A 14,099-nucleotide genomic window follows, 5' to 3' on the forward strand; every position below is an offset into this window, starting at 1 on the left:
ATTTATTTTATTTATTTTATTTATTTTATTTATTTTATTTATTTTATTTAGATAAAAAATTAGTCATACCTAGTTTTAAAAACTAGCCTATTTAGGAAAGCCTAAGAGGTTTTAAAAACTATTTTTAATTAATAAAAAGTTATTTATTTATTTTTCTTCCTATTTTACCTGAGCATTTTACTATATATAGTAATAATAGACCTATATAGTCTAGTGGTATAGTTTACTATATAATTTAAATAAGCTAGGGGTTYGATCCCCTTTATAGGTTAAAATAATTAATTTATTTATTAGTTTAAACACGTGATTTACTATTAAATTAAATAAATAATAATAAACTTTCTATAACTAGTTAATATTATATCTTAAATTAATACTAATAATAAATATAATAATAAAATATATATTAGGGGAATCACGTGACTTATAAAATATTTTATTTTTATTTTTAAATTTTATAAAATATCAAGTTTTTTAATATATTTTACATTATAATATATATTAGGCTTACTAATATATATTAGGCTTACTAATATATATTATTATATAATAATATACATTATTATTTTATATAAATTAAAAATAATAATATATATTAAATAAAATGTGACTTTTTGACTATATTGAGTTTTGATATGTATTCACCGGCGGATACGAATGTGGGCGTGCTGATACGGTATCACAAACCCCCCCCAGCGCCTGCATGGTACTCTCTAATCATTACCCGAGTTACTGGGTCCATTTTCTTAAGCTAACTTCTATTACATCTTCCATGCTTTACATAGTGGCCCAACGCAGTGTTTCAACGATGGATGTCTGAGTCCAGATCCTCGGTCCGAACTCCCTCGGCAACGGGATCCTTCAACGTGAAGAGTATACTATAGTGGGAGTTAAAGGACGGGCTGAAACTGGTTGCTAGATAAGGCGGCGTTCAATAAACTGGTCCACTAATAAACAATTGTCCGTGCGGATCTGGCATCTATCACGCCAACACTACCTAGGTACAAAGACAAGAATATCTGTTAATTACACCAGGTGTTAAGAAGCCTCGATTCTGGAGCTATAGCGTGCCAATAGCTTGGACACATCTACCTACCATACCTTAGGTACTCGTATAGCTACCCCGCAGATCTGGTATCTGTCATGTCTGCCACCTCCTCCCGCCAAGCTGGTTACTTGTCCGTTGCGTCCTAGTAGGATCGTGCAGGGGCTTCTGATTTGCCAGGGAGTAGGCTTCTTGCTGGAGCTGGACAGTGCGAGTCAGAATACATGACAGCTCTGTTTCCCCGCGTTCTTGGCTTCGACAATCTGGGCTGGGGCTGGGTCTACCTGGGGTCTGAACATGAGGATGGAGCGTATCCAGGTCCACGGATATGGTCTTGACAAGCGAATGGACAGGGACCTAGGTGCCAAGCCAATCTACTGAGATATATAAGAAGCAAGGTTGCTAAACGAGTACCTGGTCGATTTCTCACATTTTGATACCCTTAGTACACTGCAGAGTACAATGGCGACCACGGCGGAAATCAAAACGTCGTTTACTTCGAAGCATGTCGAGGATAACGAGAAAGGCGTTCTATCTTCACATATCTCAGACTCATCCTTGCAATACGATGAAGAGACTGTGAAGCGCATCAAGCGCAAGATCGATATCCGCTTGTGTGTGGTTGTTGCGGTTATGTACACCGTCTGCCAGATCGACCGGGTGAACTTGGCGAATGCGTACCTATGCTCCCAACCCTTCTGATGCCGTAACTCACGCTAAAGACCATTTCGATAGGGTCGTCGCTGGCATGGGCGCTGACATCGACCTCACTGGCACAAACTACGTACGTGCCCTAACCGCCGCCCTTCCAACATCCCATCCCACCTAACAATTCTGATCTCACCAGTCAACAATCGTCGCCGTCTTCTTCCCAACATACACAGTCTTCCAACCCCTAATGACCGTACTCGCGCGCAAAATCGGCCCGCGAATCTTCATGGGTTTCATCACCGTCGCATGGGGTCTCGTGATGGTAGGCATGGGCCTCGTCAACAACTGGCGCGAACTCGCCGGACTACGTGTTGTCCTGGGTCTCTTTGAGGCAGGTCTTTTCCCCGCCGCAGTGTTCCTGATTAGTAGCTGGTATATCCGCCATGAGACGGGGAAGCGCATTGGGTTGTTTTATCTGCTGGGCAGTGCGATTAGTTCGTTTGGGGGGATTTTGGCTTACGGTGTACGTGCTTTTTTCTTCCCCTGAAGTGTCAAGGTACTGATGGATGCAACAGCTGCAACAAATGCACCGTCTCCAAGGCCACGCTGGATGGCGCTGGATCTTTATTATCGAGGGCGTGCTTACCGTTGCCATAGGACTGGCTGGGTTCGTGTTGATCATCGACTTCCCTGAAGATGCGCGACGAACGCGTTGGTTTCTTACCGACCGAGAAATTGATATCATGATTGACCGTGTTGAGAAGGATCGGGGCGATGCCCATGTTACGCCGTTTGTGCTCAGGGAGTATCTTAGCTATGCCTTTGAGTGGCAGGGGTGGTTGCTGGCTGTGAACTTTCTGATGACGGCTATTGTTATGTGAGTTCCCGCAAACACCATACCTAAGTGAGGTCGAAGCTAAAAAGAAGTGAAAGATACGCGGTTTCGTATTTCCTTCCAATCGTCCTCATGCAAGGGCTCGGTTTCGGTGTTGCGGAGGCTCAGACTCTTACTGCACCAGTAAGCCTTCTTCTCCAGTATGCATTGCCGGGTACTAACTTCAGCAGTGCTTCCTCTTCGGCACCCTCCTCGGCCTAACCGAATCCTGGCTCTCCGACAAATACAAAACGCGCGGCATCATCGTGGTCATCAACGCGCTCCTCCAGATAGTCGGTGTCGCACTGCTAGGGTACGCCAAAAACAACGGCGTGCGATACTTCGGCGCCTTTATACTCACCGGCAGCTGCAACGCTAATATACCCGCTGCACTAACATACCAGTCGAATAATATTACCGGCCAGTGGAGGCGCGCCTTTGGGTCGGGGCTCATTGTTGGTGCTGGCGGGGTTGGAGGAATCATTGGGGGTTTGGTGTTTCGAGATCAGGATGCGCCTGATTATAGGTACGTCTCTTCAATAGATAGATAGTTGCTAATCTTCTACAGGCCTGGTCTGTGGACTTGTTTCATTGCGGCTGCGATTACGGTTGTGTCTGTGGGGATCACGACTGTCACGATGGGGAGGAGGAACAAGAGGCAGGAGCGAGGGGAGGTCATTTTTGATACGCCTGGGTTTAAATTCACCCTGTAGCTTTACACCTATTTCTTCATGAGATTTAGTCTAGATCACAATGCCGAGTAGAGTATAAACGTTATTGATCTTGTTATTGTGATGGCGTGCTTCCGCACCTCAATGACCTCAAACCATCCCAATCACCACGCAGCTGACGAATCGCGACATTTTCAATGGAAAGCACACATGCACATAGTGCGGGGATCTCCATCGACCTTGCGGAGCCGGACTCCTCGGAGATCCATCTTCACCAAATCTCCATAACATAAAGATCCACGTCGGCATGGAAGAGCGGATCCGCAAACGCATCCCCAAGTCCTGCCGCCGCTGCCACCGGCGCAAACAGCGCTGCGTTGGGGCGCCCGTTTGCGCAAACTGCGAGCTTGCGGGTCAGCCGTGCTTACGCTCGGATAGTGTCCCCTCGTGGCATCATGGGATGAGCAAGGGGGCGCTGGCGCAGCGGATTGAGACGCTCGAGGCGCAGCTTGCTGCTTTGACAGAGAGTCGAAGTGAAGGGGGGAGTCATTCGGAGTCTAGAAATGCTCATCAGTTTGGGATCTCGAGCGAAACGACATCGCCTGGCACAGGGCCCAGTCCAGGATCTGTCTCAGGGATAGGATCGAATGCGTCGACGAACTCACCGGAGAACCACGGTGCCGTCATGCACTTTCTCATCCAGGGGCCGGGAGGGTATGAGGATAAGGTCGAGGGGAACTACCTAGGACCCTCATCGGGACTGACCATCGCGGAAAATATCAGTCGGATCGTGCAAGATGCAGTATGGAAATCCATTCCAGTCAATGAAACCCATGAGTTTATGGCGCCCTGCGAGAACGATGCGACCGGGCCAGCAGATGCACCGGACGACGCTATAGGAGCGAGGATTCTCGAGGCGTATTTCAAGAGCATGCAGATGCGCTTACCGTTCCTGTGTCGAGCGGAAATATACGGTCTACATGCTAGACGCCATGAGCCGGTTGGACCGAGTACGGTGGAGCAATTTGCACGGTTTAAGATCTTCATGGTCTATGCCATCGGCGCTGCGATTCTACGGATGACGGAGATGTACGATTCAACGCCACCGAGGAATTACTTCGTTACGGCAATGCAGTATCAGCCTGCTATACAGGGCTCGTTGTCCATCTCAAGCATAGAGGCGCTTATGTTACTGGCAATGTACAACCTGCAGTCTTCTGCGAGCTCCAGCGTGTGGTACATGATGGGCCTGGCAACGCGGATATGCGTAGACTTTGGACTGCATCGAGAAGCACAGTATCGGCGGTTGCGGCCATATGAGGCACAGAGACGACGGAGGCTCTTCTGGAGCGTATATCTCAATGAGCGGTCTGTTGCGTGGTCGCTTGGTCGGCCATTTAGTATCGGTGACGAGGAGATCGACGCAGAGCCGCCGGCTGATATCGACGACTCGCTGCCTGAAACAGCGGACAAAGAGCTGTTTCAAACCCCTAAGAATCCAAGCGAACAATGGGACGGTCCCAATATTCGATGCTTCATAGCGTGCATCAAGCTTTCGCGCATCTCATCACGGACCAGGGCAAGCGTGTACAGACTTGATCGAGACACCCAATCTCTGCTCCACCAAGTCCACCCCCTACTCGAAATGCTAGACGAATACCAAAGGACCCTTCCTTGCCTATCAGACTACGAGAACGATTTCATCCAGATGCACTGGAACAGCGCGACGCGGACGCTACTACACCCGTTTCTTAATATCCTTCCGCCAGACGATGACCTTGCACGCCGCTGCTTGTACTCATCTGGTCAGATGTGTCAGTACTTCAAGAGATTACGGCAGAGAGACTCGACATGGTACTCGTTCTTGCTTATCAACACTCTGTTCATGGCGGGACTGACTATCTGGTACGTCACTTCTCTCTCCTATGTGTCCCCCAGGGCGGGTGTGCTAAAATATAGACAGTCTCTGCCTCTTCCGGTCCCCTCGCCTCTGGACAATAAGCGTTTCCAACGACCTGCGTGCATGCTCATCCGCCCTCTTCGTAATGGCGGAGCGACACCCCTCTGTCCGCAAATACCGCGATGCTCTCGAAACAGCAATCAACCGCGTGATGGACTACGTGAATGATGCTCAGATGCACAGCCAGCACCAAGGACATACTTCTGGTGGTATGGCATATAGTCTCGATCGAGCCCTAACTGATCCGCCCACGCCGGGCTTCTACATTCCCTCTCCGCAGGCGAGTAGGGCTGGAGCTGGACCTGGTCTTGGTGGCGAGACGCCAGAGATAATATCACTCTTCGATGGTCGCGCAGCTGCATTTTCGAATCTATTCACGGAGGACTTTTGGGCGGGTGATGCGTTTGGTTTACATATGGGCGAGTCATTTGGGTTGCGGACGTAGCCGATTCCTCCTTCTCCTAGGTACATCCATGGATTCAACAAATCGAGTCCCTTTAAACGTGTATATATTCCATAGCACAAGAATGTGAACATTCTACCAATGCACAGGGTTTAAATGCTCCTCAATTCCCAGATCCTCACGCCTCGACTTACTGTTCGGGTCGAAGTACGGCACCTCGCCAATCCCCACAGCACGGTTTCCACTCCTCTCGCCAATACCATCATAGTCGAATGTCGCGGTGTGGAAGACGCTGCGGTTGTCCCAGATGGCTATGCCACTCACATCAGTATCCATCCTGAAGAGTACAAGAGGGAAGAGGAAGAGGTTAGGGTTCCGCACCAATATCATTCGGCTCCGCCCACTTAAACCGCACCTGCAGATCATGCCCATACGTAATGAGGTCGTGGAAGTACTTGAGCAGATTCTCGCTCTCGCGGCTCGTCAGCCCGTTGACGGATTTCGGGAACGTCCCTGCACCCGTTACCCTGAGGTCCAGGTCCTTCGCACCAACAGTGGACGATTGGACGATAGCTAGGTAGATTGGAAGCAGGGATCCTCACCAACAGGAAACACACTCTTCCACCCCGTAATCGGATTCGTCCGCACAACCGGATGATCAGCCTCCAGCCCAGCGCCAACATTCACCGGCGCCCCTCGGGCCCCCGTATATATCTCCGCATTCCCCCGTTCCACAGCGCGCCGGAACCCCTCGCCCACATGTCTCGCGCTCAGGCTCTCCAGGAAAGAACGATACGACTTCGACACCCGATCATACACCTCATACCCGCTCGCCCAGAGCGTATCGCCTCCCGTCTCTGGGAGCTGTGTCAGCCGCAACGCAGAGAAATCCGCCGGCGCGGTCTCGAACGAGATATCGGAATGCCAGACGGCCGCGAGATGCCCGTAGGATCCGCGGAAGAGCTTCTTGTGGCTGCGGCTGTTGATCGTGCTGATCTGCGGATCCGGGTCGCCGAATTCCTGGCTGTTGTTGACGACCGGGTGGATGTGCAGGCTGTGGCCGGCAGGGCGGCCGGTTAACTCGCCGAGACGCAGGATGAGGTGCTTCTGCAGCTCGTTTGTGAGGTTGTGCTGGGCGCGGAAGAAGACGACGCCGCGTTCGGCGACTGCACGGCCCTGGGTATTAGCATGTTTTGATGATGTGGATGGTGAGGGCTTAAGGCTTAAGGCTAAGGGACGGACTTAGGATAGCGAGATCGCGGATCCGTGCGTCGGCGTTTGGGGCGTGGAGGATGTCGTCGACGATGTTTATCGAGCCCTTGGGGAACTCGTTGCCGATGACGGGGGTTAGGATCGTTGGTTTGAAGGCGTCCAGCGAGCCCGAGGAGAATTGGCGGGGGTGGGAGGGCTTGCCGCTGGAGCCGTTGGATTCGACTGGGACGGTCATCGTGCCTTCGTTTCAAGATGTCTTTGATGTGTCTGAGGGTAGAGTGATACTTGAAATGGTTATGAGTGCGGATCTGTGGCTGGATGGCCTCTTATATAGACGTTGTCATGTATAGATGGCTATCGCCGACCCATCGGCTTTCGGCGATAAGACTGGCAGCGTGCACGCCTTTTATTGACGATCACTCCAGCTATTGAGTGCTTGATGCGGGGATTGCGCGACCAGTGGCCACTTATCTTCTCTGTTGTGGTTGACTGGGTCGACGCCATGCGCGGCGTTGATGACGGGATCGCTAATGGGACCATTGAGCGGCAGCACGATATGGATACCGAAGTGGCGCAATCATTATCGGATGGAGCTTGGAGCATCGGCATCGAGATAATAGATAACTCTGGCGGAGCCTACTGCTGTCCTCTGCCGTGGAGTCTTTCTGTGGTTATAGTCCCGCTCCAAAGCCCTAATTCATACTCCCAGGGAACTTACCATGACTCTGCTGCAGCCCTAAGCCGAGGGTAGCACAGTACCCAACTTATCACTTCGAGCGCTGGGATACGCGTGGCTCTTCCCAGAGCTTACGGTCCACTAAAATAGGACGATTTGACTCCATATTTAGGTAGGCTAGATGCTGAAGACACAGCCATCTCATTCTTCTTCTGACTGCGCCTCTTCCAGGCATTATTTTCCGCCAGACCTATCATGTATACAAACGCCATCGGTAATACCGTGGTGGGCGGCAGAAGCCGCTGAGAAGAGAAATGAGCGAAGCAACAATTACCCAGTCTGTTTACCCCTGAGGCCATGGATATAAGTGGGGGTAAAGCAAACGCCATGGAAGCTTGGCTATATGTCTACGAATCTACAAGCTGTACCATGCCCACTAATCAATCAACAACGACTTCACAACCCCCTTAAACTCCCTCTCACAATCCCCCGCAAGATCATGCCTCAACATCCTCTTCATCCTCCCCGAGAACAACCCATACGTCCAATCGCTCTTCCACGTCACCCCCGCATACCCCAGAACAAAGTCCCTGATAACCTGCCCAACTCCATCAGGAACATGGAAGACCCTCCGATTGCCAACGGCAGCTTGGACGGTGCGCGTCGTGCGGGGTCTCCGAATGCCCTCGTATACCTCCAGGATACGCAGGATGTATTCGTGAAGTGGCGATTGTGGAGATATTGTCGGTTCATCGGTGGAAACTGCTTGAAGAGAGGTGTGAAGCAGTCCGAGCAGTTTTCCCAGCGCGAAGCCGTCTTCCACCGCCATTGCGGCGCCCTGCGCTTGGTAGGGCAGCGTTGGGTGGCATGCGTCGCCGAGGAGGGCGACTGGGCCCTACACCTTATGTTAGCACTCATCCCTCTAGACCTCATCGGCCAGTTTCCATACCCTCGTCCAGGTCTCTAACTGCGGTAGATGCGTGAGCTTCCATTTCGTCACCGCGGATACGCACGAAATCAACTTCGTCAGTCTATGATATTATCAGCATCAGCATCTCCTTTCCTCAAGAATGGCGCCTGAGTGGTAGGGTAATACCTCTCATCCCACCCCGTATAACTCTCCGTCATTTCCTCAACGTCCCCTTGGACCCTCCTGACACCCGTATCCAGATTATCCGGCCGCAGCAGGACGAGGTTGAACTCCTCCCCGTTCCGCACGGGGTAGAAGATAGAGTGTTTATCCGGACCTAGCCAGGATGTAACTGACGTTTGAGCACAGAGCTCATGTATAGCTGGATCATTCAGGGCTTCGAGCTCGGTGCGCTTGATGGTTGCGCGGTAGGCGAGGTCGCCTGTTTCTTGGGGTCTTGTTGGCTTGTCGAGGACGATATCCCGGATTCGAGAGTGGAGGCCTGTAGATATCAGCGGCTCTATACCTTAAAGCTCTACATAATGTTTAGGCAAAGGACATACCATCCGCGCCGACGATGACATCCCCCGCGACCCTCTCCCCACTAGCGAGAATAACTTCGGGTGCGTCAAATACCACATCCGTGACTTCAGCATTCAGTCGAATCTCAACGCCCAACCGACCCGCTTCATCAAGCAAGACCTGATGAAAATCCTGTCTATGAATAATCCTGCGCGCTATCAGCAAATCCACATCATTATCAGATCTTATCAGAGAGACAGGGCATACACCCAAGGAACCCCAAACTCCTCCACAACATCCTCCCCAAACGGCATGGACCTTAGAATCCGCCCATCCGCATACCGCCGGAAATCAACATGGCGCACAACACTCCCCCTCTCCAGAACCCTCGACAGCAGATCCAGCTGTTTCAGAACGGCGGTTCCATTCGGCGGGATCTGGATCCCCGCCCCGACCTCGCGCGCTTCAGGCGCCCGCTCGAGGACCGTAACATGCGCATCTGGGATGAAGCGGCGGCATGCAATCGCGCAGGTTAGACCGCCGAGACCGGCGCCTACGATGATGATTTCCATGATGTCTCGATACAGCAAAGGTACACGGTGAGATGGAGATAACGGCCGGGGGGCGCGAGTTTATTTAAAGCAGAGCAGTGCACAGCCTCTTGGCATGTCAGAGCGGGGTTGGTGCCCGTGTGCCCGTGCGCCCTGTCTATTTAGCCCCCTTCCTGCCGACGAAGTAGTACAGCGTGATAAACGGCCACTGCACGCTCCTCTGTCCGCTGCTGAATGTCCATCCGTCGAGATCCTTCCCTGAGGTCGCGAGCAGATCCTCGATTTCCCCTGGTGTGCGCGTCCGCAGACACGAGATGAATCCGTCGACCCAGAGCGCTACCGGCGCGATCGGGAGGAGGAAGGTGAAGAGCAGATGCACCGGCGAGTTCCAGTACCACAGCAGCGTAACATAGAAGCCCCAGAAGAAGACGAGCGGCGAGTACAGGCACGTTGAGACCTGGCGGGCGGTGATTTCAAAGATCCTGCGCTTGTTAGCATCATCTTGTCGAGATGGTAAATGGGAGACGCTACACAAACGCATCCGCCTCCGCAACCGCACCGCGCAGAATCCCCGCCGCATCGCGGTCATCGAAATGATGGAAGCAGATGTTGAACACGCGACACTCTTTCTTATCGTCTGCTGCAACCCGCCCAACAGACCGCGCATCAACAGCCTCCTCGATAAACCGCACATTCGGCTGCTTCTTGGCGATCGCGCTCCACACATCCACGGGCGGGAACATGTCCGTCAACACGAACGTCACGGGCTCTTGGTCCTGTTTCTCAGCGTCGCGGTTCAGTTCGCGCTCGATCAGCGGCGTTGGACCGCCGGCTCCGGCGCAGACGTCCACGATCGTGTAGGAGGATAGATCGGTAAAATGCTCTTTTAGCACGGTGCAGGCTGCTGTGGCCAGACTGCTGCGGCTCCAGAGGGGGACGCGCAGGGCCCAGAGTTGGGAGAGCGAGAATTGCTCGTGGTGGTGTAGCCACGCTGGGCACCAGGGTTGGTCGCCGAGTTCGTGGAATTGGATGCGGGGCCAGGGCATGGTGGTAGTTTTGGGTGTGGTGTGTTGTTGGGATGGTGAGGTTGTTGTGGGAAACGCGGAAGATGGGTGGAATTACACCGCGTCCTCCAACATCAAAATGACATTTTCATTTTTCGATAAATTCGATATTTTTGATGTTTATGTCATGCGTCAGTTATTCATGCTCTTCAAAGGTAACAAAAAAGAACCTTCATTTTGTTCTTTTTCAAACGTCGCGCCAAAAAAGGCCAGGGTTTCGGCAAGCCTTTAAAAATATATATTTCAACAAGCCTTATGTTGCTCATTTTCACAACCATTGTCATTAATCTGAGGCACCAACTTCTAAGTTCTTCCCCAGAGGTAAACATAACTACGTCCTTGCTACGGAAAGCAGTGGTATACCGATGTGCAACTCATTATTAGGGCAGTTTACCCCTCACTCCGGGTGAAAAAGAAACCCTAAGAAGTAAGCCTCGCCTCGGTAGCTGGGCTCTCAGAAACACCAAAAGAAGAAAAAGACAAAAAGAATGACAAGGGTGGGATTCGAACCCACGCCAAATTAATGACGCGGAAACTTGATAACAAGAGGAGGTTCTGCTAGGACCTTAACCGCGCGCCTTAGACCGCTCGGCCACCTTGCCTGTTGTGTGATTAGTAAGATGTTTTTATGTTACATAGCTACATACAAGAATTTAACATCCACTGAGTTTCTCACTCTACCATACCCCGCTCACCCTCAACATCCAAGCCTCAAGGGTGAATTGGTTACACTACCCCTGCAGAAGCAGCAACCCGCACATCCTATGCAGAATGGAATCTAATCTACGCGGACTAGCCAATCACTGCCCCCCATACCATCGCCAAATCAGTGCAGGCCATCCCGTGTGGACTGTGGAGTGGCCTGACACCTGTCAACGCCTGAACACCAGCTAAGCAACGCCCGGCCTCGAGCCCCTCCCTGCTAGTCCTCCAATGTCCTAGTCTAGATATGCACTAAGGTATCTAAGTGCAGGCGCCTACGCAGCTGGACTCCGGAGGGGTAGTCTACTTAAAGGCGCTACCCGCAGCAGCTGCGTCGTAAGCCATCCAGCCAAACTTGCAAAATGTCCCCATCCACCACCAACACAGACAGCGCAACCGGCCTCCGCAATGCAAGCTACGACTTCATCATCGTCGGCGGCGGGACCGCAGGCCTCGTCCTCGCACACCGTCTAAGCGCCGACCCCACAGCCACCGTCCTCGTCCTAGAAGCAGGAAGCAACAAGCTCGACGACCCGCGGATAAAAATCCCCGGCCTCGCAGCAACGACATACGAGGATCCCGAGTTTGATTGGAATTTGCGCTCCATCCCACAGACCCAACTCAATGGGCGTCGCATCTTCGGCAATAAGGGGCGCACGCTTGGTGGGTCTTCCGCTATCAACATGGGCATGCTGGTGTACCCGTCTCGAGCTGGGATGAACGCATGGGAGGAACTCGGGAATCCAGGATGGGGATGGGACGAGTTCGCGCCGTATGTGCGCAAGTTCCACACGGGTACGCCGCCGTCCGACTCGGTGCGAAGATTCTTCGGCGGTATGAAATCCGAGGCTGCCGATCAAGGGAGCGAGGGGCCGGTGCAGGCGAGTTTCGGCGATGAGACGGGGTACATGCCGTACCATGCGGCGTGGTTCCGGGCGTTCGAGGAGCTGGGGTGGCCGCAGACGGACGACCCCATTAAGGGCGAGGGCGCGGGGCCGTTTGTGAATCCTGGGGCTGTGGATCCGGTTACCAAGACGAGGAGTCATGCTGGGGCGGCGTATTTGGGAGGTGATGTGTTGGGGCGGGAGAATTTGAGGGTTGTTACGGGGGCGCTGGTGAGTCGGATTGTTTTGGATGGTGGGCATGGGGAAGAGGCTCCGGCCACCGCGACGGGCGTGCAGTTCATCAAAGACGGCGAGACATACACCGTCGCTGTAACCCGCGAGGTGATAATGGCAGCCGGTACATTCCAAACGCCCCAAATCCTCGAACTATCCGGCATCGGCGACGCAGCTCGTCTCCGCTCCCTTGGTATCGAGTCCGTCGTTGACCTCCCCACCGTCGGCGAAAACCTCCAAGACCACGGCATCGTCTGCTTCAACTACGAAGTCGCCGACGGGATGCCCTCAGGCGACATGGCGCGCGATCCCGCCGTCGCCGCGGCCGCAATGGCCGCGTACCAGAAGGACGGGTCGGGGCCGCTGGGCATGGTCCCCTTCGTGTCAGCGTTCATGCCATGCTTGGACGTTCCACAGGGTGAGCGCGAGGAAATGCTGTCCAAGATCGACGCGTCGATATCCGATCCCGACCTGAGTCACATGTACAAGAAGCAGTACGCCGTCCTCAGGTCCATCCTCGCCAACCCCTCCGAACCAACGGTGCAGTACATCATGGCCCCGCTACAGCTCGTTCCAAACGCAGGCCCAGACCCCAGCGACATCTTCGGCTTGAAGCACCCAGGCTTCTTCATGAGCATTCTGTCATTGCTCAGCTACCCCCTCTCCCGTGGCTCCGTGCACATCAACTCCCCCAACCCAAGCGCACCACCCACAATCGACGCCGCTCTCCTCCGACACCCCGCGGACCTGGCCCTCCAAGCCCGACACAGCATGTGGATGGAGAAGATCCCCGAGACGGGAGCCATGTCCGCCCTGCTAAAGAAAGACGGGGAGAGACTCCATGCGCCCGAGAAGATAAACAGTCTCCAGCAGGCGCAGGACCTCATCCGCGACCTCGTCCTCTCGATGTACCACGTCAGCGGGACGTGCGCGATGATGCCGCGGCAAGACGGGGGCGTCGTGGACCCGAGACTTAAAGTGTATGGGACGAGGAATGTGCGTGTTGTGGATGCGAGTGTGTTCCCGCTTGAGCCGCGGGGGAATATCCAGGCGACGGTGTTTGCGGTTGCGGAGAAGGCGGCGGATCTGGTTAGGGAGGATTGGGCTGACGTTGTTTAATATTCATTGAAGATTGCTTTTGATGGCTTGGACTAGGATTTTTTTTTTCTGCACGAGAACTTCGTGAATGTTGTCCTTGTGTTGTTGAATATGAGGATTGCCGCAAAAGTGGACGTAGGATGTCCTGTCTCGTGTGTCTGGGGTTATTGTGATAAAAATCCGTCCAGTCATGGTGAGAACTTGTATTAGGTCGTGCGCCTGATGTAATAAAGGTAAAGGTTAGATTGTTGTGCATGTTTAGGCCTCCAAACAGGAGTACACTAGGTTAGGTAGGCAGGTTAGGGCATTCTTATAATAGCATGGAGCCGGAGTTTGCATCTATGAATGCGGTACGGTAACCAACTGCCCGGTACAAACAAACAGGAGAAATGAGCTCCTACCCACTATTAGACGTCCCAGCTTCCTACGCCAAAGATTCAGAAGTCGTGACGCACTCGAGCACTGAGCATAGCTGGCAATCCTAGTCCATCACTGATCAGTGAACAACGCTGCAAAGAGTCGGGATCCCCCAGATCTCATGAAAACGCGGGGAGAGGGCGGGCGTTCCAAGAACTGGGGGGTTATCTAAGCCAATCAAGTATACAGTGCGGAATGTTTGTGCTTTTTATATCTAAAGGACTT

At 52.7% G+C, this 14,099-nt stretch overlaps 6 protein-coding genes across 6 annotated transcripts; 3 read left to right on the forward strand and 3 right to left on the reverse strand.

The window, feature by feature from the left end:
- Positions 1–1,507: 1,507 nt before the first annotated feature.
- On the forward strand, positions 1,508–3,283 carry DSM5745_01548 (uncharacterized protein; the record flags this gene model as incomplete). The annotated part of the gene is made up of 7 exons (XM_026743564.1): positions 1,508–1,659; positions 1,781–1,829; positions 1,893–2,219; positions 2,272–2,573; positions 2,630–2,714; positions 2,762–3,096; positions 3,139–3,283. The coding sequence occupies 7 exons, from the start codon at positions 1,508–1,510 to the stop codon at positions 3,281–3,283; spliced, it is 1,395 nt and encodes a 464-aa protein (XP_026609409.1).
- Positions 3,284–3,548: 265 nt separating this feature from the next.
- DSM5745_01549 (putative Zn(II)2Cys6 transcription factor) lies at positions 3,549–5,646 on the forward strand (the record flags this gene model as incomplete). The annotated part of the gene is made up of 2 exons (XM_026743565.1): positions 3,549–5,146; positions 5,205–5,646. The coding sequence occupies 2 exons, from the start codon at positions 3,549–3,551 to the stop codon at positions 5,644–5,646; spliced, it is 2,040 nt and encodes a 679-aa protein (XP_026609410.1).
- Positions 5,647–5,739: 93 nt separating this feature from the next.
- On the reverse strand, positions 5,740–7,051 carry DSM5745_01550 (TauD/TfdA dioxygenase family protein; the record flags this gene model as incomplete). Its single annotated transcript, XM_026743566.1, has 4 exons — positions 5,740–5,915; positions 5,986–6,177; positions 6,207–6,770; positions 6,847–7,051. The coding sequence occupies 4 exons, from the start codon at positions 7,049–7,051 to the stop codon at positions 5,740–5,742; spliced, it is 1,137 nt and encodes a 378-aa protein (XP_026609411.1).
- Positions 7,052–7,928: 877 nt separating this feature from the next.
- Positions 7,929–9,496, reverse strand: DSM5745_01551 (uncharacterized protein; the record flags this gene model as incomplete). The annotated part of the gene is made up of 5 exons (XM_026743567.1): positions 7,929–8,387; positions 8,442–8,523; positions 8,589–8,904; positions 8,966–9,132; positions 9,192–9,496. 5 exons carry the CDS (start codon positions 9,494–9,496, stop codon positions 7,929–7,931), a joined length of 1,329 nt encoding a protein of 442 aa, XP_026609412.1.
- Positions 9,497–9,632: 136 nt separating this feature from the next.
- Positions 9,633–10,521, reverse strand: DSM5745_01552 (uncharacterized protein; the record flags this gene model as incomplete). Its single annotated transcript, XM_026743568.1, has 2 exons — positions 9,633–9,957; positions 10,013–10,521. The coding sequence occupies 2 exons, from the start codon at positions 10,519–10,521 to the stop codon at positions 9,633–9,635; spliced, it is 834 nt and encodes a 277-aa protein (XP_026609413.1).
- Positions 10,522–11,603: 1,082 nt separating this feature from the next.
- Positions 11,604–13,478, forward strand: DSM5745_01553 (GMC family oxidoreductase; the record flags this gene model as incomplete). The annotated part of the gene is made up of 1 exon (XM_026743569.1): positions 11,604–13,478. The coding sequence occupies one exon, from the start codon at positions 11,604–11,606 to the stop codon at positions 13,476–13,478; it is 1,875 nt and encodes a 624-aa protein (XP_026609414.1).
- Positions 13,479–14,099: the final 621 nt, after the last annotated feature.

The sequence above is a fragment of the Aspergillus mulundensis genome (genome assembly GCF_003369625.1).
Source record: "Aspergillus mulundensis strain DSM 5745 chromosome Unknown scaffold_0, whole genome shotgun sequence".
Classification (NCBI taxonomy): Eukaryota; Fungi; Ascomycota; class Eurotiomycetes; order Eurotiales; family Aspergillaceae; genus Aspergillus; species Aspergillus mulundensis.